This window comes from Opisthorchis viverrini (assembly GCF_000715545.1).
Source record: "Opisthorchis viverrini unplaced genomic scaffold opera_v5_211, whole genome shotgun sequence".
NCBI classification, from domain to species: domain Eukaryota; kingdom Metazoa; phylum Platyhelminthes; class Trematoda; order Opisthorchiida; family Opisthorchiidae; genus Opisthorchis; species Opisthorchis viverrini.
Window position 1 is genome coordinate 434,030 of NW_008751861.1, and position 24,913 is coordinate 458,942.

A 24,913-nucleotide genomic window follows, 5' to 3' on the forward strand; every position below is an offset into this window, starting at 1 on the left:
AACAAACAGTTGTGGTAACACATTTAACAACGGAAGACAAACACATAAATACTGCTTACATCAAGTGATATCTCGAAATTTTTGGCAAATCCGAAAAACATTCAGTCACTGTAATTACTTCTGACTCGGCGTGATTGGGTCCATCGGAAAAGATGAAATTTGGTTCCGAAAATATCGTTTTCATCAGTACAACAAAACACCACCGAATTTGAAAACCTGGCCTAAACAGGGCGCTTTGGTTCCGTTCAGTTTAATTAATGAAGCAGAGCAGAAATCGGCAGAATCTAATTATTGAGATCACTAAATTATTTCTAAAGACAAGATATCGCAAAAGATTTTAAACATTTTTGTGCGCTGGTTACATTTTTTGGACAATGGTCTCTAAGTTTACTAGAGACACACAACAAAACGCCACAAACAAGCTTATCCATCAACTTCAAACGTGAACTTGAGGATGAATGTATATTATACCATTGACGTGAATGTAGGTGTAAAACGCTTTGGCACGTTTCGCTCATTTCCTGCATTATGCAGCAAAATTCCTGAACAACTACTGATCTTGTTGAAACAACAGGAGGTGGGCGCTTTCCTTCTGGGTTGCGTGTTTATCGAATTTAGGTTTTTTATGCACCGACCCTGATCGCCTAGCGTAGAATAGTTCACTGCCGGGTTATTCGTGTCGCTTATTTCATTTTAGACATTGAGGCATATTAGTCAGTATTCCAGAAATACATCTAACCTGCGTAAAACGTATCTGGGTAGCCTTTGTCTGTGAGGGACTGAGAGGCGTCATTGGTCGGTTTGACTTTGTCGAGACATCCCCAAGTATAAAGGTAAAGATTTCATTTCATTTCTTCAGTCTTGCAATCATTCACACATTATGCGCGACGCAACACTTCCATGGCCAATTCTGACGAAAGCGATGCAAAATACAGATACCAGGTGAATTGGCATCCATGGGATCTAAACTAATGAAACCTTGGTTAGAGTAGCTAGACAAATCTAAACATGAAAAATAGGGACATATTACAACATGGTATCGAGTGAACCTGGTAAGATCTGGGAGGGGAGTGAGCAGGGAATACCAACTAAACCAAGAGAATTATTGCGTGATTGTGCGTGACTTTCTCAAAACTCCAGTCGATGCTTGTCATCGAGTTTGAGTTACAACATCGTTTGTACTAGGCAAGCTCAAAATGGTCGCTGTATCTTAACGAAGTCAATTGAATATAGGGTCACAAAACACCAGGCGACGAATGTCAGCAACAGATGCTTTGCAAACCAGTAATCAACTCAAACAAAATGAGTCTGCTTGAACGTGGTTCATAGCTATACAGATGGCATGCAACCGACCCGACCGACACGCATACTATCATTTCCTAGCCGGACTACATAAGTAAATTTCGCCTGTCTTAGTGCACTGGCCTGGTGTCGGGTGAGGTTCGAAAGGAACTTTGGATAAATCTAGATGGTGGTATCACCATCGAGAACATAACAGCAATGTTCAACACTGAAGCTTTGCTGCCGTACTAAGCGTGCAGTTTATGGCACAAAGTACGCTTGTACATTTCCAGGACACCCAGACAGAGACAAAGAGGCGATTAGGGTTGTAGAGCGAAGCTTTTGGCTCAAAAGCCTGACTGCAAAGCGATACGTTTCTGAGGTACTGGAGATGCAATACCATTTTTATAGAACAAGTCGGCATTTATATTGGAATCTTCAAGCTGGAGGGCCAGGGGGCTGTGCTGGTCAGACCTACAAGCATTGGTAAACCTAGTATGAGAAACCCTGCGAGTGTCGAGAATGGCACAGTCGGCCGCGGAAGTAAGGTCCAGTCTTCTCATGACGGAATCTCGATTCAACATGGTTTTCAGATGTGTTCATTATCAGGCTCTCCAGAAATGTAAGAGCATCATTCTTCATCGTGCTTCCTAATAACCTCATGCACTTCTCTTAACTTTCCACTCCTTAAGGAGGATTCCCTCCCTCATGATTGTTTGGCGTTTACGCACCAGTACGAACTGCTGGTGTGTTTCTACAAATGATGATGATGAATTTCCAAAACGTATGATAAGAATTAGAGGTACTTGGAGTGAGTTTTATTGTATTTATATCAGAAGACAAGAACAGGACCACTGAATTGCCATCTCGTAAATCTCTTACCTGGAATTCCTTATGACACTACGTTCGTAATTAATTTCATCCAGCGGATTCGGTGAGTTAAAACACCAAATAAAATCAATAGGATCCCTCATGCTTATTGGCTTCGTATTTGTGTGGTAAACTACCATGTTTTGTCCTTTTATACGACAGTGCACGCGGTGAATAAATTAGACCAAAATATCCAACCTATGAAGCGCTTCTTCTGAGAAGTACACTCATTATCCGGAGCAGGGTGTGGTCTGCCCAAACATCTCAGCTTCTCGGTATACATTGGCTTCGGTAGCACAACGGGATATCTGTTGAAAATCGCAAAATCTCCCCATATTACAATCATTCTAAAACTACTTTAAGTAGCACAAATTGAACGAAACTTCCATCTGAGAATTCGTCACTCGAGAATCCAGTCAATAAGTGACCAGATGATGTGGTTTTTGTGACCGACCAATCAACTCATCTCGCCTACCATCTGGCTGTAAGTAGCTCATCCGCACTAAAGTCACCCATAGGAGGATAATATGGAAGGATGACAAGAAATTCGAAAATCATAAAAATCTTGAATCTGACATAGGAGACATGTGGCATAAACACAGGGATAGAAAAATACAGTCACAGATTAAATGATCCGTGAAATCATTTGGGTCTTTTGGACCCCGCTCCGGAACCACCAACACTCTTGCGCTTCTTCGCTGTATCGTTGCCCATTTTTGTTGTGGTCACAGTCGGTTTGCCGTTCATCTGAAAAGGGTGAAAACATATTCGATAAGTTGACAGCCACAAACAGAAACCCTGTAAAAGAGGGGAGGAAAGAGGTCATGGCTGTGTTTCTGTGTAGGTACCTGGCTTGCCGGGTTTCGACTCATGGCAGTTTTTATAACCACGGAAAATGCCGCGGTTGGAGAGAGGCTAGTGGTTAAATCGCCAGCTTATGATCCGAACCCAACCTCAGCGTCTCGACTGCTAGTAACTACCCTTTGGCAAACTGGCACTATCCTAGCCCTCGTGCATCCCCCAATAACATGGCAACTAGGCAACGAAAGAGGACCACAGCTGAGCTATTTTCTTTTTGTCCTCTTTTTCTCTTCCATAGCATGCACACTCTAAAGCACACATTTGAAGATTGCACACGACATGGCATTTTAAGCGGTATCGGAAAATCCTCAAATCAGATGAAACGCACCACACACCGAGTCTTCCAAAGACATAGGAAAGGTAGTATGTAGGTAAAATCTATTCGCCCACAGCAACCGTTTTGATTCTGATGCGGCCACAACTTGGCAGTGAATGGATCGGAGAATGCGTTTGATAGGAAATTACGCCAAAGACTGAGAAGGAATAAACAGAAATCTTCGCATGAATGCGTTTGATAGGAAATTATGGCAAACACGTAGCAGACTGAGAAGGAACAAACAGAAATCTTCGCAGCCCGTAACTGAACATCAGATGCCTGGGGTGAAACGAACAGAAACCAATGGTAGGAAGTTACCGACGACTTACCGATGGTTTCGGTGGCAACGCCTGGAAGAAACTATCTATACGACCTTGTGTGTTTGTGTTTTTCGCTTTCATCAGTTTCTTCGCACCGTTACGAACACGTTCTTCGCTGGATAACGAAAAAAATTGCGGATCGAGGTCACTCCAAGATCACACGAAGAGGTCACTCCAGTGGAGATAGATAAGCCTCAACCTAGTACTCAGTAAGGGGTGTGATACCTTTGGCGTACACTACATGTGGTAAGTAGGCCCTCTGGTTTTATGGTAATTGCTTAACACCATCCGGTGGCCAAAACACTGCAGGCTTGCTCAACGAACTTACTTGAATCCATGTTTATGACAAAGAAATGCAACCAGTCCTTCTTCATCCGGTTCTGACCACTTAATCTGCAAAGTTGAATAAATGCAAGTTGTGTGGTGTTCAAAAAAGAAGGATGTGCATGCGAATTTCATAAATCCCATGACCTTGTTCTAGGGGAATCTTATTTGAAACTGAAGTACAAGGATTTTGCCTTCTGAATTTGATTACGAAAGAGTACGAAAGAGTAAAAGAATCGTCTGAAACAATCTTGCGTACGCATTTATAAGAAAAACAATTTTATAACCCGGACAACAGAGTACCGGTTCAAGTAGATCATAAAGTTGACGGAAACTCGGGGACTGCGCCTACCTAATGAGCCCAAGAAGGGAGAAACCGGTCGTAAGCTGTCAGCAACCTTGTGAGTAGTTGCCTTTATGAGTACCAGCCACCTCGGGTGAAGTCTGAAGGGTGGTTTTGATTTTTGCTACCATCGAGTATCATCGGTAAATGATACTTGTCTTTGTGGTCTGACCGACAGCAATCAGCTTGGGCATTTCGATTAAAGCCATCTAGCCAAGTAGGACGTTTTCCCTACTGAGCCAATCCAAACATTTCCTGGTGCTAAAAAGTTACCAGCTGTTGTTTCATCCGCAAGAAAATTGCACTGTGGTAGAGAGAACAGTAAACGGGCATCTTGAACTGCAGGCGAACCGACATAACCGTGGAGGGAGGTAGTAAACCGGCGGTAAGTTCCGCTGGAAACATGGGGTAGAGCGAGTGCTGATCCCGGGGTTTTCGCCGGATTAAAGAGATCGCCAGAAGCAGCCAGGTAAATATGCGACCACTGCAACCTGGTGTTCGGTGAGAAGTGGGTGTCACATTCCGGCAATTCATCGAAATATGGCACCAACTCGATGGTAAGCTGTACTGCCGGTTGGCTTAATAGTGAGAATTCCACCCCTAAATAGACCCCTTCATCGATCGTCGCCAAGAGAGGCATATCAGCGATTCAACAGCCAGTTTATTCATGCATTTTACAGAAGATCGGAACTAAGTCCACTGTACCTTGCTATGCCAAACAATGCATATTTTCAAAATACAGTCCACCAGGTGCTACGGCTGACCATCCCAAACCAGGCTCCAGTGCAGCTTAGGCCAAAATTCCACATACGCTGTCGCTACAGGTTCCCAGACGGGCCAAGTCTGCCAAGTTAGCTTGACTTATCTTTCAAGGTCCTATTCACGCTGCAAAAACGAAAAACATGTGCTCCCTCATTAAAAAAAACGAGCATCATAGCTTGGTTCAGCTGATAGGTGTATGCCAACTCCGGCCATCCTCAGCCAAGCTTCATGTACACCGTTAAAGAATGGACGAGAAAAGCCCCTGTATCACAGAAAGGAATGATCGGATGAAGTACACCACGCACGAATACATCCAAAAGACCGCAATTTACGGCTAAAGACTGCCGGGTTCATTACGTCACAGAAACCCATAACTGCAGAGCTTAATCAAGTAAAAAACCGAATTTCGATTGGAATGCGTGCAAAACCATGATCCGAATCATTGTGTGTACAATCGGTGCATTTTTCGGCGATCGGTGTTGTCACGACTGATAGGTCATACGGGAGTCTTCCCGGAACAGCCGGACAGCCCTTTTTCGGGCACCACCTCCGTGGTTCTAAGCCCAAAAAACTAAAACTTCACAAGGAAATGGACAAAACAACTAGACAGGCTAAATTATTGGAAACGATATACCTGGCATTCATGAGCTTATCTAGACATTCATTATATGCCCCGACCTTAGCAACCAGTGAGCGGTTAAACTCTAAAATTAGTACAGCAGATCACGAGAGCATAACCATACTAATGGCAAAGGTTAAAATAACGACCGCTACTGAGCCTACAGCGCGGGGACAACGACGCGGCTCATCCACATCCTTATCTTCTGGTGCAGTGTGATAACGGTCTTTCGTTATACACACTTGGTGAAAAAAATAAAACGGTGGAAAATAAGAGTGCTCTCCGACGCATTGTTTGTTGCGTTGACTGTAAGATCGGCCTGGCGAAATTCCAGCAAACACGACTGACACTCAGTGAACGGGTACGCCAAAGTGGCCTTGAAATTTCAATGCACTGAATTTTCTTTACTTGTCTCTCTATGTCACTTGTCCCAGTATATAGTTCCACCAATTGCTACTTTGCTGACGGTACCCAATAACTCCCAATCCGAAAGCAAGGGTATTGTGAACAAGAAAATGGCTAATTGCAAAATTCTGTCGCAGGGTGTACCTGAACTAGATAGACTTTGAGGGGTGAAAAGACAACGTTCAAGCTTCATATCACGCTTAACAATCAAGTTAGGTTCACGTCCCAAGGCTAATACAGACCTGTCTATCAAGAGCATCAATGAAGCTAGAACAACTTCGATCCGTGTAAGGAACGAAGTGAAGCGGGAGTAAAGGAGAAAAGCTATCAGGAACGTACCTCAATTTTTTCCGGATCCTCTATTTCTGGAGTGAGGAACAACTTCTTTGCTTCCTCGTAGGGCCAGTCTTCGGGGACTGGGTATTTAGAGTGGTCGATATTCTTTAAAACCTCTTCGATAGACTTGTGTTTTCGTAGCAGGTCAATTGCTTTCTTGGGGCCGATACCACGTATGGTGTCCACGTAATCACATCCAAGAAGAATACACAAGTCAACGAACTGGTCCATTGAGAGTTCCAGACCGGCGAGCACCGAGGGAAGGTTGAATTCTTGTATAGGAAGCTTTCTATAAATAGCAAACAGACAAAATCCAGGGAAGTACAGTCATGAACACTTTACAGATAAGAATTCAGAGGACGAGCATTTGCATTCTTGATAGCACACCATCAACAATGGAATCAGTTCAGTGTGAATTCCTAACCCATTATCCAGGCAATTCAAACGGTTAAAGAATGGCAGCCAAGAATGAGCATCTGGAAGTGTGGTGAATCGGCTGTGAATTTCAAGTGCATAAGCGCGCCGAAGAGCTGGCGCCCCTGGTAAATTAGTCGGTATACTGTCCGTCCGGTAAGCAGGAAATCAGCAGTTCGAGTCCGTTCGCAGACGCGCCTTTTCGTTCCCCTGGCGTGCACGGGGGCCCCTTATTCCAACGTCTGTAAAATCCGCTTCCATTTTCTAAAAACAAACGCTTAGTTTATGAAGTGAATGTGTAAAACATTAGACCCAAAAACCGGGCTCGAGATACCTCAGTGTTTAAGACGCCAGCTTACGGTGGTGGTCCGTGGTTCGAACCCAACCTCGGTATTTCGACTGTTACTGCTTAGGCTTGGGCAACGTGGCAGTATACAAGCCCTCGTGCCTCCTTCCGTTTGGTAGCAGCTAGGCACGTACAGCTGGACGAAAACCCTAAAACCAGTTTCATTATGCTTTCTACGGTAGAAATGGAGTGGAGATGCCGGAAAGTGGTCACGAAGTAACGCAGCTCAAAGTGGCGCGCATACAGATGCAACTCGGAAGATCATTCTCTCCCACAGCAACAAAAAGAACAGCGGATGACTCGGGTGTCTTACTGCGGATTTTTGCACCACAAATTGGATACCAAACTTAAGGTACTCTGCAGAACGAACAGAAGGTCCCAGAGGATCAGCCAGTCACAGTACTGAAGCACTAGTAAACGTAAGACCATCTCAATTTGCGACTATACTCGGTCACACCGCGGAATAAGAGCCTTTGGCTCTCCAAAAAATTTCGATAGAGAAACGAACGTACCTTGCTTCACTAAAAGTCAAATGACGAAGCAAAACGGGACAACCAAATGCCAAAGCATCCATGTCTTCCGTTCCGACTGCATACACCTTTCCTGCCTTGGCAAGAGCCGCGCACTGTGCTTCAGCTTCTCCTGGGGCCTAAACACACAAAAGAGATACCAGTCACAAATAGGTCCCAGAAAGTCCTACAGACCTAGAAACGTGCTGCACGAATATCAGTTCTCCATGAAAATTTAGGGACAATAAAGTCAACCTTCAGTGCAGGTCAAAAAACATCTAGGTCTGGTGCTGGATAACCAGTAGGTAAGGCAACCGCAACGGTCTGCGAATTAAAGATGACTGAGCCCGTCCAGGTTCCGCTTCCAGCAACAAAAGAGTGCAGACAAGCAGGTCACGCAACCCAAGCTTGGGGGAAAATGAAAAGAAGTGAAATCATGCGTGCGATCCGTTTGCCACAGTCCGGTATCTGGCAAACGTGCGGAACTAAAAGGCTCCCGAATCGCTTATAAAGCGACTGTCCGTAAGGAGCCAATCGGATACTCCTCATTCCAAGATCAACTTCCACGAGGCCTAGGTGAACGTGGTCTCAATTTGGACGAACTACATGCTAGGCGTGGCTTACAAGCAGCATCCAATGGGGGATGCCCTCGCTACTACGGGGCCAGCACTGGGGGATGGCGGTAAAATGCATCACCCGTAAATCGAACGGACGGCAAAAAGATAATTTTTCCATCATGATATGGCAACTGTTTATCATTGTTCTTATTTACCATCGTCATAGCTCTCATGATGGTCAATGGTTGAGCCACGCGCATAGTAAATATTCTATTCCAAGGCGCTTTTCTTCAAACGATTTTTATCGAATTGCCTTTGGGATCTAGTTTTAGACATCATTAGCTTAAACAGAAGTCATGACCGGGTGACTAGCATCGGGCAAGTTCGCATACCAGTTTCACCTAAAACCTACACCAACCACTTAGTTCAACTACTCGATAATCCGAAATGCACTGGCATTCCATGGTTTACGATAAGTCAAAGCCTAACAGGCTGTTATTAATTTGCTGTTAAGAATTGTGCGGAATTCAAAACAGTTGGCCAGTTCGCGCACCAACACCTTTTTCCGCGGAAGTACTCACCGCACTTCATATCTGAAGAGATCACGTATCTCGAGGATAAGAAAAGCAGTTGCAGATCCAACAGATGTTAGGCGCAACAGACGTCGGGTTTGCGCTTCGTTGAGGGAAGAGTACATCACAGAATAAAAAGATGCTGAACTATGTTCTAAATATCGCTAAAATACTAGCTAAACTGCATTAAGGTATGTAGTTTGTTCAGGCTCTTACAGACGCCGTGCGAAAGATGACAGAATAAAGTGAAGCACAGGGCGATCTTTGTGGGTAACCAGAAGTAGGGAAACCAGCATTTGAGTAAGCTCTTGACAATAACAAAAACGGCCGCTACTTGAGATCGTGAATAACAACATTCGTGGATGAGTATCAAAAGTTTAAAGATTTTGTGGATCTTACTGTTGGTGAACCTGTGCATGGCCAGGTTAAGCTTCGGATTCCGTTTGGTCTGTGCATCAGACACCTATGGCGGTAAACCGGTATATCCCTGAATCTCAAAGAATGCATGTATCAGGTAACGGTACAGCCTTCTTTGTTGTGTGTTTGTGAGACGTGGTCTCTGTGAACATCCGAAATGAGACGGCTTCAGGACTATGGCAACCGTTGTGTCAGAACCACAGTTCGTGTAGTCTGGTGCCGGCGAATCCACAGGACGGCTAGAAAACGAGTGTTTAGTTGTGCAACAGGGACTTCAATCGAAAAATGTGTCCGGTGCCAAAGGCTATGGGAATAAAGCCATGTGTTGCACATGCAGAACCAGCGTTTGCCGAAAAGAAATGCTGTTTCCGTGCCCGACTCATTGGCGCAAGCAGAGAGGTTGTCAAACTTTAATCCGGCAGAATGAAATGAAAGCGACCACGAAAAGTCTGGATACTATCAGTGTGAGAGTTACACCTCCAGGATGGAGTCCACATAATCCCTCCTACGCATTGTTGCAGACACTGTAAACTATGGTTGGTAAGCAATGTCAATGACCATGTCAATGGCGTTCTGGAGTTGTATGTACCTTGGAATGATTATGGTAGGTTAGCAATAAGTCCCTTTTCTAAACACTTTCACTCATTTCTCCATAATAAGGCGTTCAAATTAATGCTTTGAAGCCTAAAGCCGCCGTAAGTTGTTGCTCGAAATTGCTATCCTGAAAGTGCAACAGAAGTCGAAGCTTGGCCCACCATCGAACGCACGCTCGCCGTTGGTAGAAGCCATTGACAAATAGTACATCGCTGAAGCACGAACGACTAGCCACATCTAAAATATAGCCTTGTGTAACTATGGGTGATAGAAATTCCGAACATAAAAAACGATGAAGACAAGTTATTTTCTCTCTGCTGCTACCCAACAAGCCCATACCATAAGGCTGGACAGTCAGCCTGAAAATGTTCTTTATCAGGTCTCAACCTATCCCAACAAAATAGTCATGGATTGGAAAAGTTCTTACGGATGCTCGCTGACCACCCATATGTCCATGTGCAGTTGGGGTACCCAAATGTAGTACTTTAGAGAAGCCACCGATGCCCAAGTAAACCCAACAGAAATAAGGTTGGAGACAAAAGACACGAGTTACGACTCTAAATGGAGGAAGTACTTTCACCTTAATGTACGGTACACCCATCAGCTTGAGCAACTCCTTGCAATCATCATTGTGCTGCGGAGTAACTTTGACTAAACGCTTGGAAAACTTTTCGATAGCCTCTAAATCTTCTTCCTCTTCCGCTTTTGCAAGCTCCCGTGAAGACTCGATTCGTCTTTCGGTTCGCTTGGCCAATTCTCCAGCTTTCATCGAGGGTGGTTTCCCTTCGAACACATAAACTGGCTTAATACCATTTTCGATCATGCGAATGGTGCGATAAAACATTCCCATCAAGTGGCTAAAAAAGGGAGAAAACAAAATAAGAAGCTGTAAATAAAGCCCGATTGAGAACTGAATACGTCAAGACGGTGTTCTTAGCGAAACGCGCACAAATCAGGCTAACCTCTTTGACTGTTATGTGAATAAGTGAGCATTCGACAGTATCAACTTAAACCATGTGATGAAAGCTTTGCATTCAAACTACAGGGTTCATAATTATCGTAAGAACATACACACGATGTGCAACCATGTTGTTCTGAAAGAGAGTCAGTATAGCATTTAGCTGGGTAAAACTTTGCTTATTTGATTCGGGCAAATTCAAGACTACTTCAATACGAAAGGCAGTAACTCCGGCCTACACTCCGTTTGAGGCACATGACGCAACAAATCCGCTCCGATCTTGCATCCAACCGCCACTCTTGGAAACCAGGGCCAGTATCACCCGAAACAGAACAAGAATTACATAAGGCGTAAAACACAGCTGTTCACTCTCCTTAACTGGATAACGTGAGTTTTTTCAGGCGTTAGCAACGTGAGACCTAGGAGTTCAGATGGTGACTTCGTCCTCTACCGAAATGCCGAAGAGCACTGTACAGCTGTTTCATGCTCACTGGTAATCATCAGCAGTGCGCACCTCACGCAACTCCATGGAGTCCCGAATCTGCAATAGAGCTGGGAGGTCGCGGGTTCGAGACTCCTCGGAGTGACGTCAAATAAGCACTGATGATGATTCCCGATAGGAATGAAACAGCTGTACAGTTCTTCTCAGTTTCCCAGCATAGACTGGCTCCACTCAAAAAACGAAATTTTGATCATGTTTTTAGGTACCGACTTTGGGAAGAAAGGACCATTGGGCCATCTCAAGCTCAACAGGAATGATACAACAAAAATAGGTTGTGGTGTTATTTCAAGTAAAAGAGTCCCTAGTAGATTGTCGTGTGTGTCACCAACGTGTGATGTGTACTCAGAAACAACCAAAGGAACCCACAACTTGATTCAGATGAAGTGATCACTCACGACAACAGAGCAATTAGATCATAGTGACATCCGTCAATGAGAGATATACACGGATTTCTCACAAAAACATAAGGCAAGTAAAGCGTTCATCTCATCCTCAATTACATATACGAACTCGGTTTTACTCATGAGGTTTGGGTTTGAACTGGAAAATCTGCAGCTAAACCAAACTAATGACAAAAGTTGGATGATTGAGGAAAAAGTAATCACCACACTTCTAAAGCATCGTCGCTATTGGGGGAATCGATAACATGAGAAGTCACTGTGAGGGGGCGTTGAAATTTACAACTGATAAAGTCTACAGACATCCCCGATTACCACAAAAGGTCAACTAACGCGAGAAAACGTACCTGGTTGATTCGCCCTCGGAATTCATCAAAGTACTTCCCTCTTGTCTAACAGCGATCAAAAACTGGTAGATCGACATGGATGCATCGATGGCTACCTTTCTACCTGGTACAGAGAATAAACTAATATCAAACTAAACAAACCGAAGTATGCTTTGATTTCCGTATTTTTGACTGCCTTCGGAGCATTATCACCAATCACCTTACTCAGCTGGTGAACACCCATATTCCAAATGGAGGTGTGAAAACCAGAGGCACCAATTTCAACCAAGATCCGTCCAAGCGTTGCGCGTGCCAGTGGATTCGCAAATAATTGGCCGAAATGGTACAAAGTTTCTCGAAGAGCGTGAGAGTTCAACTACCTGGAAATAGTGTAGAAATGAAAATCAGAAGTGGGTACCGAGTGATCCATCATCATCGTCAGAGACAGCAACATCAGTCTCGATACTGACGCTTCACTGCCATACAACTATGTAACTCATTAAGTGATACTTAAAACCCTAAAGTGAGGAGAAAAGGGTGGGTGAAGGAGGGGACTTAGAGCTGGCCCATACCAAGCAATCTGGGGTGCCTACACCTCCAAACGCTTGATCAGACAACCTATAAACTGGCGGACTTAGAGCTGGCCCATACCAAGCAATCTGGGGTGCCTACACCTCCAAACGCTTGATCAGACAACCTAGGAATAAACTGGCAGCACGAACGCCACTGACATCAATCAGCTGTCATTTCTTGCAATGTCTCCAGCCAAACGCAGGCGGGGTCACGGGGACCCCATCATGGAAGTACAACTCCAACTACACCCAAACTCTTCGTAATCTCCTTCACGCCCTTCCTTCAAGTCATAAGTTGTCCACCTCGCGGTTTGCGTCATTCTGAAGGAGGCGCGGAGAACAAGACAGGTCGCGGTGGACGCTGTTTTATTAGGCGTACTACATGGCCAAGCCGCCTTGGTTAATGGTGCTGAATGTTTTCCGCAAGTGAAGTACCCGCAGGATAACAAAATACCCATTTTCTAACTACGTCGTTACGAATCCCTTTATTCCATCCGAAATCAGAAACGCTTCTGAGGCACCGGTGGTAAAAGCCTGAAGGCGCCTCTCATCATCCGTTCGTAGAGGCCACGTCTCGTAAACATTCAACAGCCCTTACTGTAGCCTCGTACACGCGACCCTTGAGACTCAGTGGTATACCTTTCCCCGCAAGTAGGCAAGAAGTGTTCCAATCCATCATCTTCGGAAAACTACCATAACTCATCAGTATCGACCTGAGCTGTATTAGTAGAAAACACGTGGGTGAAGCATGGCAAAATGATCAAGGAGCTGTGCTAGTTGCGTTCGGTACTTCCGTCCGAATTTTTCGATACGATCAAATGACAACTGGATATTGTCGTGATCTCGTCTTAACTGACGCCAGGGAATCCATACCAACAAGGGAAATGGCCGTGTTTAGAGCGCGAATTTACTGACCGGAAGTTCCGTGGTTCGAACTCGATCTCAGCCTCTCGATTTCCCGTGTCCAGGCTTGCGCAACCCGGCAGTATCTCAGCCCTTGTGCTTCAATCGGATGGTACTGCAGTTAGGCAACGAAAGGGTGTTATCGCTGAACGATATTCTATTCATACCAACAGGTAAAGACTATGACGACATGAACAGAGCCTTCAAATGCCAAATGCCGGAAAGCCTAGAAAAATACCGAGTCTTGGTGAACAATGGAGGCACAGGAGATGGGAAAACTTTTGCCACCAGAAACACCCATGCCTTATAACAACTAATACGATTGACTGGTCAAAAGGTAGCAACGGTCAGTGAAACGATGTATGAAAAAGACAGTTCATTAAATCATCCAAAAAACGCCGAGGAACAGTTTACCGAACCTCCCACAAGACAGCCCCTATGGATAGTGCAGGCGGGTGAATGGAATGTAAGCTTCGATCATTCGTTAGAAATAAAGTACAAAATATCCTTGATGAAGCGTTAGAAGGCCCCAGGACTGGCTGTATGCAGCTCTATTCAAAGACGGAGAATACCTAGTGACCCGAATGACGTAATTAGCTGATGCCATCTGGAGTGAAAAAATGCTTCCAGTGCCTCCAGTCTTATTGTACGAAGGTTAACTGAACGCAGAAGCGGATCCGTCAAAAACTATGTGGGTTCCATCCTGCATACATACATACATACCACATACATCGATAACAACCCTCCGCAAGTTTACCGAACCTCCCACAAGACAGCCCCTATGGATAGTGCAGGCGGGTGAATGGAATGTAAGCTTCGATCATTCGTTAGAAATAAAGTACAAAATATCCTTGATGAAGCGTTAGAAGGCCCCAGGACTGGCTGTATGCAGCTCTATTCAAAGACGGAGAATACCTAGTGACCCGAATGACGTAATTAGCTGATGCCATCTGGAGTGAAAAAATGCTTCCAGTGCCTCCAGTCTTATTGTACGAAGGTTAACTGAACGCAGAAGCGGATCCGTCAAAAACTATGTGGGTTCCATCCTGCATACATACATACATACCACATACATCGATAACATTCGCACCCTCCGCAGATTCCAGAACAGCGATACTGTTTCCCGAAACCAACGTTGGTCTTCCTTGATTTGAAGACTGCCTGTGACTGCGAACCACTAGGCACTATGGCAGTGTCTGTGGAGCAAACGCGTCCCCTATAAACCCTTGGTTTTACTTGAAGCGCTCAACACCAACTCACGCGGACCCGTGAAAGTCTGTGGGAAAATCTGACCAGGGTCCACTACCTCAAGTGGTTTCATGAAAGCCTGTCCTCTTTCATTGTTTCTCTTTAACTCCGCCACTGATATCATGCTGAAAAATTCAATCAGTTTCCAATGCTTGTAGAGTCGAAATACTATCAAAGGCACCCACTCACGGATATCGAGTAGGCAGACAATGTCGCTCCCCTTAAAACGAAGAACGGCTTTAAACTGACGTCATCTAATAATATAATCTTTCAGCTGTAACACCCTTCCGGTGCTCAGATGTCATGCCGCCCGAAGAATTCACGAGAAGTGAGATACGTCCAGATTGCCCAAGCCTGGACAGGAGCGGTCCAGATTGTAGTGTCTGTAATCCGTTGTCACATTTACCATTCTTCCTGAACTTAAACCACACTTTGTAACTGTCGTACATACTGTATCATGACGTTTGTTTTAATGTTACGAATACAAAATTTTCCGGCGCGACCTGCTGACTTCTTGCTGAAAGACTGTATTTACGCCCCGTTGAACTGTTTGTTGACCGCTGAATCAGTGGGACTAAATCTCTGTGCTTGTGTCAACTGTTGAACGTCACAATAAATCCCTGTGACATTTTTTAGCCGTGAATAATTTTCCTACCGTGGAATATATCACTCACACGGAACCATCTGCAGGAAATCTCGACGAGTGAATATTTTCCTTTCACAGCCAGTTACTGCATTTGGATCGGTGTAGTGGACTACTGGACCTACGCATTCGGGAGTCCCCATTTGACTACTCATTCCTTTCGTATTGTGATTTTGTGATTTTGCATTGGTTACTTTTGCTTGTTAATTTATCCGAACACGCTGATTAGGTCCTAGTACGCCACAAGATGCAGAGGTTGAGCTCGAACTATGGAACTCGCGGTGAGTAAATCCTCGCTTTGATCAGTGAGTCATCTCGGACCACCTCAGAGCAGATAATTTCAAATAATCCAAATAGTTCTGTTTCACGGCTTGTCATCATCGTCATGATCAAAGACAGCACAGTCAGCGTTGACACTGACGGTTCACTGCCGCAGAAGCAAAGATCACCGGAACACATACCTATGTGGATACCTGCCTAGTGTTGTATATTTGGATCGTCGCTCAGTATTCATTTTGGATGAGATTAAGCAACCGTTTGATGAAAAAGCCGCTGCCCGTACACAAGCGTCAATCACATCAGCTACAGCCTTTAATGAGTGGTTATGAACCCCTACCTCCTCATATGATCGGCGAACGAAACTATGGTAGCCGTAACTTTTACAAGCAATTTTTACAATCGATTATAGTAACGTTTACCGCAAGCACTGCGTCACCTGGAACTCCGCACACCTTAGCTAACCGAAAGCTCAATGACAACGTAGAAATTATCCTTATCACTATTACCACAATATTCCCATTTTTCATTTTTGTGAATAATGAGGAGTTCATGAAAGGCTTCGTGGGATTTTCATAACAAATATAACCTTACTTTGGTCTATGTGCGCTGCAACAGCGTGTTTGAGTGTTTGTTCCAGTTGTCCTCTGACTTTGCCTAAGGTGTAACGTTGGTTCACATATAATCCCCGGCGACCTACACGGTCTCTACACGCAGGTGATGCGGGTGTTAGTGACAAATCAGTGATAACTAAAGCGTCATCCAGCGACTATGTATAACTACGCCGTCGCAAATGAGGTATTTATCGTGCAGGTCTAATTCGTATGGTACGAATCAACGAGAGATTGTTTACGAGGTTGTGGTAATAGCATCAGCCAGAAATTATCCATGTATGGCAATCTAAGTTCAGGAGTCGCTGAGTTGGAACACCCGCACAAAGTCAGGCCACGTCTTTTACATGCTTATTGCAGATTGTTTTCTAGCGACCAAGAGGTAGACCATTCGCAACTATGGTATTCACCGCCTGTAAGAGCCTATCGTAAAAAAGACATCTGAAAAAGCTGTCCAGACGAATTACGAGCGCAAAACACAACAGTCAGTCAAAATCAGCTCAAAATCTGAAACAATCCGAATTCGGCGCACAACCGCGTGCTTCCCAGACAAGGCTATGGTTCAAATCTGGTTGGATCACACAGTGAACCATATACCAAGCAAGCCAAGAAAGCCGGTTCAAACCGGAGGACGATATGACTCATTGAAATTTCTCAAGCGAAGCCTGATCTGCAGTCTAACTGTAGTCTAACTACTGAGCGAGGGAAAAAGTGCTTATGGAAAGCCCAAGAAATTTAAATAATGGTGGTTAGTGAAAACGGTTGAACCCGTCTGAGTTATTCGCAGCGGCCAATTGGCCCATCCCCGTTTGATGATCAGATGATTGGTCACAGGCCGGTCTAGCATCAACCCAGACTCTGATTGGTCCAACGTGTGAACTCAACAGTCAGTCGCGTTCTAGACAGGGCCCATTAGCCGCACAATGCTCTTAGCTGCGAAGCATTTGCGAGTGGAGAAAGATTTCATATCAAAATGCTGTATTTTGTTGCGTATGTGCTCAAACCAAAAACCATTTCAACCTACACTCACATGTTTGCAGCTAACTGAATTTCATTGTCCACTAAAGTAATCATTCCTCTGGCGCAAAAGTCTGGTGGAATACATTCCTACCATGGCCGATAAGCTGGGGTGTTTATATGGGCCTCAAACGGCTGTTCTCGTACTCGGAACTTAATTCCCGGTCTCTTTTAGTCCAACAGAGACACGTCGTAGCTTTGGAAGTTTCAGTTCTATTGTGCGAATACTGAGGTCAGTTCTAGATAAGACTGAGAACTGAGCTGAGGGACTACCGCCATTTCATCTGATGAGCGGGAGACCGCAGCACTTGGTCAGTGGCAAAGAGTCAGTGTGAACTCCCTACTTGTTTATGCTACCTCCAGTGGTTTTAGCGGAAGATGTGGAAACTGGAACAGCTGCACAGGATGCCAATATATCTGCGAGATCTCAAACAATTGGTGATCCCTGATCGAACTAAGTTACTACACTTCCGTGATCAATCGGTCGGCTGCCAATTCCGGTTAACGTTTTTAGCCAATCAAACTGACCCTTCAAAGGAAGCCAGAGGGCAAACGGAAACACAAATCTTCCACAAGTTGTGGAAGATCTTCGCGCTCTTGTGTCGGAACGACTACTAAGCTTTAAAAGATAATGAAATAAAATACCGGACTTAACTCTTTATACCCCCTAACTGAAACTGGATCATCTGCCATGTGCGGCCAGCATTAAAGCTGCTCAGTTGCGGTTTGAATTAGAGGCAGCAGTATCCAGGCTTGATTTCGCCAGCCTAATGGCGTTCGTGACTATGTGCGCCGAAATCTTCCTTGCGAGTTCACATCCCAATGCGAATTCGACACCGCTTCTCTCAGTGGACTAACCTGGGTACGAATTGGTGACCCCGTATCGCTAGAACCTCGTGCTACCAGGTCTCATAATCCAAGCATCAACTCTGGGCCATCGATCTTTACGATCAAGAATACTTGTCAAAACATCCATGAGAATGCTTACATTTACGCTACGCTGAATACGCTCCAGTGGCCTCTTTCGCCTTTAAGCAACCTGTTTGTGGGACATTGTGAAGCTAACATTTCGGGAGGGATGACTTGTCTGAGGCACACAGGCAAACTGAGTCATGCAGAAATTTCGAGGGCTTCTGTCCATTACCACGCACCAGGCTTAGATGGGGTATACCCAATAACCGTTTGATGTGAAGGCAGTATCAACCGTAATCCATTGAAAATTGGACGCCTTTCTCGGGCATGCCTCTTGACTAAGCAACGAACTTAACTTTGCAAACGTTGCGGCAACGAGTTGATTAATTTCCAGGCCATCTTCGGGAATAAGCATCAAAGCGCGACAAGTAAGCGAAGTTTTTTGCTTTTGCCCTTGATTAACCAAAGGAAGTCGACGCGATTCATGGTACTACAGGGCATAAAGACTTGGCTGCATCCAAGGCGTTCCTCGGTTTCACTAATCAACAAAGCTCATTTCCGCCAGGCATGCATCGTCTGTGGGGCCCACAATTCAGCTACTCTTCAAGGGAGCTTGGTTCGCAGTAAGCCAAACCGCATTCAACTTGACCAGATCCGCGCGGAGCAGCGACCTGCTCTGGATATCTCAAACTGATGGTATTGAGACGACAATTTCACAACCATCCCACGACGTGAGCTGAGGACCTATGGCCGTCCGGTCAGACCGCCGACAATTTCTGGACCTGTTTATACAGACCATGAAGTTGTGGTTAGTGACTTTGCCGTGGCGGAGTTCCAGAGGCAGTCACACAATATTTAGTTTACGTGACTAATCTAACTCTGTGTTTTGTGTGGATGCCCAAATGGCCATTGTCTCTAGCGCACTAAACCAAGTCTACGTAGGAGTCCATCAACATCATCGGACGGGCCGACGCGTTAAATTTACCTAAGCATAACAGGACCGGGAGATATTGTAGTTGCCATTGTCTTAGAGCCGGAACAGAGAATCTAAGGGTCGGACAACCCACCGCGTACCGGTAAGCATCGCCAGGCAGGTAACCGGAAAGGACGCTTTGCAAAATTAGGGCATCAAATTCCACTGCGGCTACTTACCACGTACATATTCATTATGTAGATTGGGGCGCCGCTTCAATCCTCCTTAAGAAGGCGTTAGTCTTCAGGACGCTTTCGAAGGGTTCTGAACCCCACCGTATTGACTGATTTTGGTGGAAATGCTGAGGGACCACCAAAATAGGCCTTCAGGTTTTGTTTGCGGTGAGACGAGGCCGATAAACGTGCAAGGAATGGCTGGGTTTACACCGCAGTCAACCGCTCCAAGGTCTTGTCTTCACACCGGCTGCTCAGGCCCGGCAGCCTGCTAGCGCTCTTTAGTCGTGGCGGATGCCTACAGTAGGTGCTAGGAGATCTTATAAACGAAAAATCGCACAACTGTAACAACCTTCCCGCAACTCAAATATTTTTTCAGCCGTCCTGGGGTGACAGAAGCTGTCGTTTTTTAGGTTTACGACCTATTTAACCCGTTGTTGTTATCAGAGTTTTGTGAACAGTATGGTGTCAACCATCTCTGCCGGCCCACAAAGATTTTTCTATTGTTCTTCACAAGAAAACCGACTTTGCTCCGGCCTCCCAATAATAGTATGACAAGCAGATCAAACAACACTTACCACGTGCTTGGTAAAACCTCGCATCCCCAAATACGGGCTCCCAGCTCAGACCCTTATGTGCGCTCGCCATCCCACTATTTCTGAGGGTCACCCATTCTTCAAACCTTCCACCTCTGGACCATACCTTCCTACACACCTGATGATGTGAATGACTGAAGGTCCAAAGTCTCTCCTTCCAACCGTACGCCAGATGGATCCCCTACCACATCTCATACTCTAACTTCCGTCGTGAATACGAACCTATTTCGTCCATTATTCACCAATGCGAAGTACGCTTCAACCGACTTCGAAGACACGCCTAGTCAACCCTACTTCATGTGAATTTACCTCCCCCACCATTTCCTCCTAGTATTGAACTGCGCCGTAAGCTATGTAAGTAAATTCCCAACTGGTACGGTTTGCTCGCCTATGGACCTATCAATGATGCTATTTATTGCTCGCTCACTGGTATCAAAGTCAAATCTCCGAGCCATTATCGCCATTGCACAGACAAGTCTGACTGAATCATGGCTCTCAACTGAAGTTCCGGACCCGGTTCTTTCAACATCTGGTTATAATATCCACCGCTCTGATAGAAGAAATTCTAAAAGTAGAGGCTGCGTCATCTATTCCAAATGGGAACTTTGTGCAAGCTACATTGATAACTCTGACCTACAGGAGATTCCAGAGGTCATCTGGGTCTCCATAGAACGACCAAACGACCACCGCTCTGATAAAAGAAATTCTAAAAGTAGAGGCTGCGTCATCTATTCCAAATGGGAACTTTGTGCAAGCTACATTGATAACTCTGACCTACAGGAGATTCCAGAGGTCATCTGGGTCTCCATAGAACAGACCAAACGACCTGTACAAGTAGGCTGTATCTTTCTACCACCTACCACCTCTCCCGCTCCATTACTGACTTGTCCATTGCATTTGCCCTTCCTCATTCGTCTAAATCTGTGCTGGGTGGCTTCAACCTACCGGATAGTTCCTAAACTCCCACTACGGGTCCCACTAGTTACGCCTCGCTGTTGGCCCAGGTGGAGGGAGTTGGTCTCAGATTGTACGCAGCCTAACTCTTGGCCCACCTATCTTAGATCTATTATTCTCAAATGAAGGTCATCTGGCTACTGCTGCAGCTGCCCCGTGCTTCCCAAGAAGCGACCACCGCGCCTTTCGCGGAACGCAGTTGGTTGTAGGGCAACTGCTACTCTGAGTCCTCTCACCTCCAATCTCCAGATATTCTACTGGTTTATCGTCCTTGCTGGCCTCCATGGTCTGGAGTGGCTTTTTCTCTCAACAAACAACGCATTCATTGCATCTACCAAAACTTACTTCCAGCTTTCTACCTTGTTGCTCCGATTAATATTTTTTACCCTGGTATCCGTCGCCATGATAAGTTGCTGACATCCTGGATACTAAAATATACCGGACTGGCAGTGAATTTCGGAAATATCGAAATTTCTCCTTACCATTCCTCATCATCAACTGAGCGTGATTCTTTACGGACTCTTCCCGAATGCCGTGAAGTGAGCACCGCTCTCGAGGCCCCTGCCGCTGTGAACCACAGAGTCACCTATTCCGTGAACGCTGTACCCCAAGGGCACTCAGTTACTTGGTTGCGTTCCACCGACGGTTGTTTCATCACCAATCTTGTCAATATTGCTGACCTCCCGAACACTTCCTTTCCCAACTGCTGCTTGCGCCTTGCTCCCATACACCATCCCACAAACCCTGCCGTAAATTTATCTCCACAACAAAGTAACCACCCGTCTCTTGACAACCGAAGCACCTCCCCAGCTGATGTACCATGTCTTCTTCAAACCTTCAAGGGTTTCGTCGTGCAACGGGACAACGGCATAAGATCCCGTGCGTGAGGCATGGCGGTCAATAGGTCGAAAATCTTTTCAAAAGTCCTTTTAATAGCCTAATCAACTCTGGAATCGTCTCCTCTCAGTGTAAACAGTCTTTTGTCCACCCTCATATCGAGTCTGGACCCAGGCAAACTAATCCTGACTACGAAGGGATTTATCTGACCCCACTTTTGATGCGAACCCTTGAACGTCTGGTCAAAGAGGAACCCATTAACCAGGTTCCTCTTAGCTACAAATGTCATGGATGACCGTCAGTATGGATTCCTGTCTCAAGGATCCGTCAATAGCTGCCAGCTTTACTTCTTTGCAACCATCACATCGTTCTACGATGCCGGGCACTGCATCATAACAGTCTGTTTGGATATCCAAAAAGTTTTCGACCAGGTCTCTCGTGCATCCCTGCTGAAAAGACTTAATTCTGTCGGCAGCACTGGATCTTTATTTTAGTGGCTCACCCACTATGTAGCTGAAAGGGCACAGCTAACGCAAATTGGTGACAAGCGGTCATCCCTGCGATCGGTTTCTAAGAGTGTCACTCAGCGGAGTGTGTTAGGCCCCAACCTCTTTCTACTATATGTGAATGTCTTCTGTACCGTCCCATGGTAAACCCTTCATTTATCGGGCAACATAAAATTGCTTTCACGTTTCCTCCCTCTGAGACAACTTTTACCTTCCGTCAGATCCAACAAGATAAGTTGGTGCGACTTGCTCGACGGTCGTGCATCTTCGTATCAGTTCCTCGACTTCCTGTTCCGCCGACTATGGTACATCAAAAGGCGCTGTAGTTGCAGACAGTAACTTACGGAAACAAAGGAAAATTATTTCAGCAGTATTTATAGAGCAATGACAGAATGTTTCATAAGGTCGTGCTTGAATCTCCGTGGGGGAGTGAGAAGCGTCAAACCTAAATGCTTGATCCGGATTGGATATCGTTCTGACCAATCAGGGCATGCATTGGTTCGGTCCTGCACATGACATTTGTCTAAATGATGTGATGTTCGGTTATTGGAGACGGCTGGCCTCCTGATACAAACTCTGGCGTGGTGTGGGCAAATTGACTCAGTGGTTAGAGCGCAAATTTACTGACTGGAAGGTCCGTGGTTCGAACCGAACCTCTCCCTCAATTTACATTGTCTAGGCTCGAACAACTTGGCAGCACCTCAGCAGTCGTGTTTCCTTCTGGTGGGATTGCACTTGGGAACCGAAAGGGTGCCACGGCTCAGCGACTCGTTCTTCAAATGCTTATAGTCTGTAGGGGAAGCCTAGAGGAGCAGCTTATTAGCTTCTTCTCTTCCAAATCCAACATAACTTTCCGCTACTGCTCCGTCCCAGCTGATGCGTTCACAATCAATGCGAGCATTGTCATTCACTCCACAAAATAAGAGACCTTGGTCCTAGTTACCTTCATACCTTAAGATTTTCTCACTAAGTCCATTTCCGGGTCACCCGGGCAGGTAGAAATGGTTTTCTAGCAATAACCGAAAAACACGTTTATTTTACGCCATTTAACCGTCCAATAACCGAAGGCCACGGTGATGTTGGTGCAAATAATTTACTATTAACCATGAAAGGTGATTATTAGACGGCTATAAAACCTTCATATATCTGGAAAACTGGGTTATTTCGGACCGCGTGTGCTGCTAATGACGATCCTTTCATCTTCGACGCATGAAGATCGCAATTTCTAAGCTATGCTCGCAACCAGTCATGGAATTCCATTATTTTTTTCTCTTTTAGTTGTACTCAAAGTTGTAGACTAGCACCTGGAAACATTTGTTCACCGAATAGTTGTTCCCACAGTTCACCTTTCCCTCCTCCCGCTCCCACTGTATAATGTTGAGCCTTGAAACAATATGGCTCAGACAGTCAAAGCTAACGTTAGCTCTCCCACACCCTCTGTTGTACCGCAATGTATTTATAGCTGAGTCTAAGCCAAGCGTAATGTCATATGGTGGCTATAAATTCGGTAAATACGGCAAGCTCTTAATGTGCCCTCCACTGTGTGCAAGCTTGCGCCACTTGTTCATCCTGGTTTACTACACCCGCATCTCGAACAATCCCTTGAATCGGCTTCGAAATATTACACCAAATTGTTTTAGCGGCCTGTAGATAACTCTCTTACGTGTGAAGCTTAAGCCGCCCTACTTAATACCCTATTACCCTTGATTTCCTTTATGAATCGGATCCAAATCCACTGGGTTCCATGAAAGTGCAGTTAGTGGACGGACAAAGGAAAAAAATATTAAAAGTCATCCCTTTATCATTCCTTGCTACCTTTTTGACTTATTTTAAGTAACAGTTAACCGCAGTGCTTACTGGATCAAAGCGTTCTCTGGTACTGACTCGGCTTCTTCCCGAGACAACTTATACCACGTTCTTGCCAGCTTGGTCCCTGCTCGGGATAACTCTATCCGCTCTGTTTAATAGGAAATGTATCGCTTTGTCTAGCCCCAAAAGCATGAAACAAACAAAAGTCAGAGGTTTGCATTCCTTAGAACGTCCTATTCTCCACGATATAATAAACACGTGCACACATATCATGGCGGTACGCCTCTACTGGGATTCGTAGCTCGCATTCTTTCAACGCTTAGCATTGGTTAATATATTCTTGGCACGGCTGTTCTGTTAATAAAAATATTGTTTATTCCCAAATTGTGAATGGCATACCGTCTGGCATGATCATGCGTTTACAGTCAGAATGGGGCATTAATGAGGGATGTGCGGGTAGTGGGGATAGCGCGAAAAGGGGACAATGCCGTAAGCATCATCAACATCATCATCATCAACGACAGCATGACATCAGTGCTCAACACCAATGCTTCACTGCCGTACAGCCATGACTTATTTGAAAGCCTTATTGTAAAGAAAAGAATAAAGGTGGATGGGGGAGGGACTTAGTGCTAGCTTAACACAATCATTCCGAGGTGCCTACACCTCCAGACATTCACTCAGGCAATCTGGACAGAAACTGACAACAAGAACACCACTGACATCGGTTGGCAGCCATATCCTGTAGTGTCTCCAACCAGGCGCAGTATGGATCACGCGGTCCCTATCCTGGAAGGCGAGTAGCACCGATAGCACCCAAGCGTTTCGTGATCTCCTTCATACTCCTCTGCCA

At 45.3% G+C, this 24,913-nt stretch overlaps 1 protein-coding gene across 1 annotated transcript; it reads right to left on the reverse strand.

Annotated features, from left to right (window-relative positions):
* Positions 1–2,699: 2,699 nt before the first annotated feature.
* On the reverse strand, positions 2,700–12,507 carry T265_08170 (hypothetical protein; the record flags this gene model as incomplete). Its single annotated transcript, XM_009173895.1, has 7 exons — positions 2,700–2,898; positions 3,658–3,763; positions 3,977–4,041; positions 6,441–6,726; positions 7,710–7,846; positions 10,427–10,703; positions 12,052–12,507. The coding sequence occupies 7 exons, from the start codon at positions 12,126–12,128 to the stop codon at positions 2,794–2,796; spliced, it is 1,053 nt and encodes a 350-aa protein (XP_009172159.1).
* Positions 12,508–24,913: the final 12,406 nt, after the last annotated feature.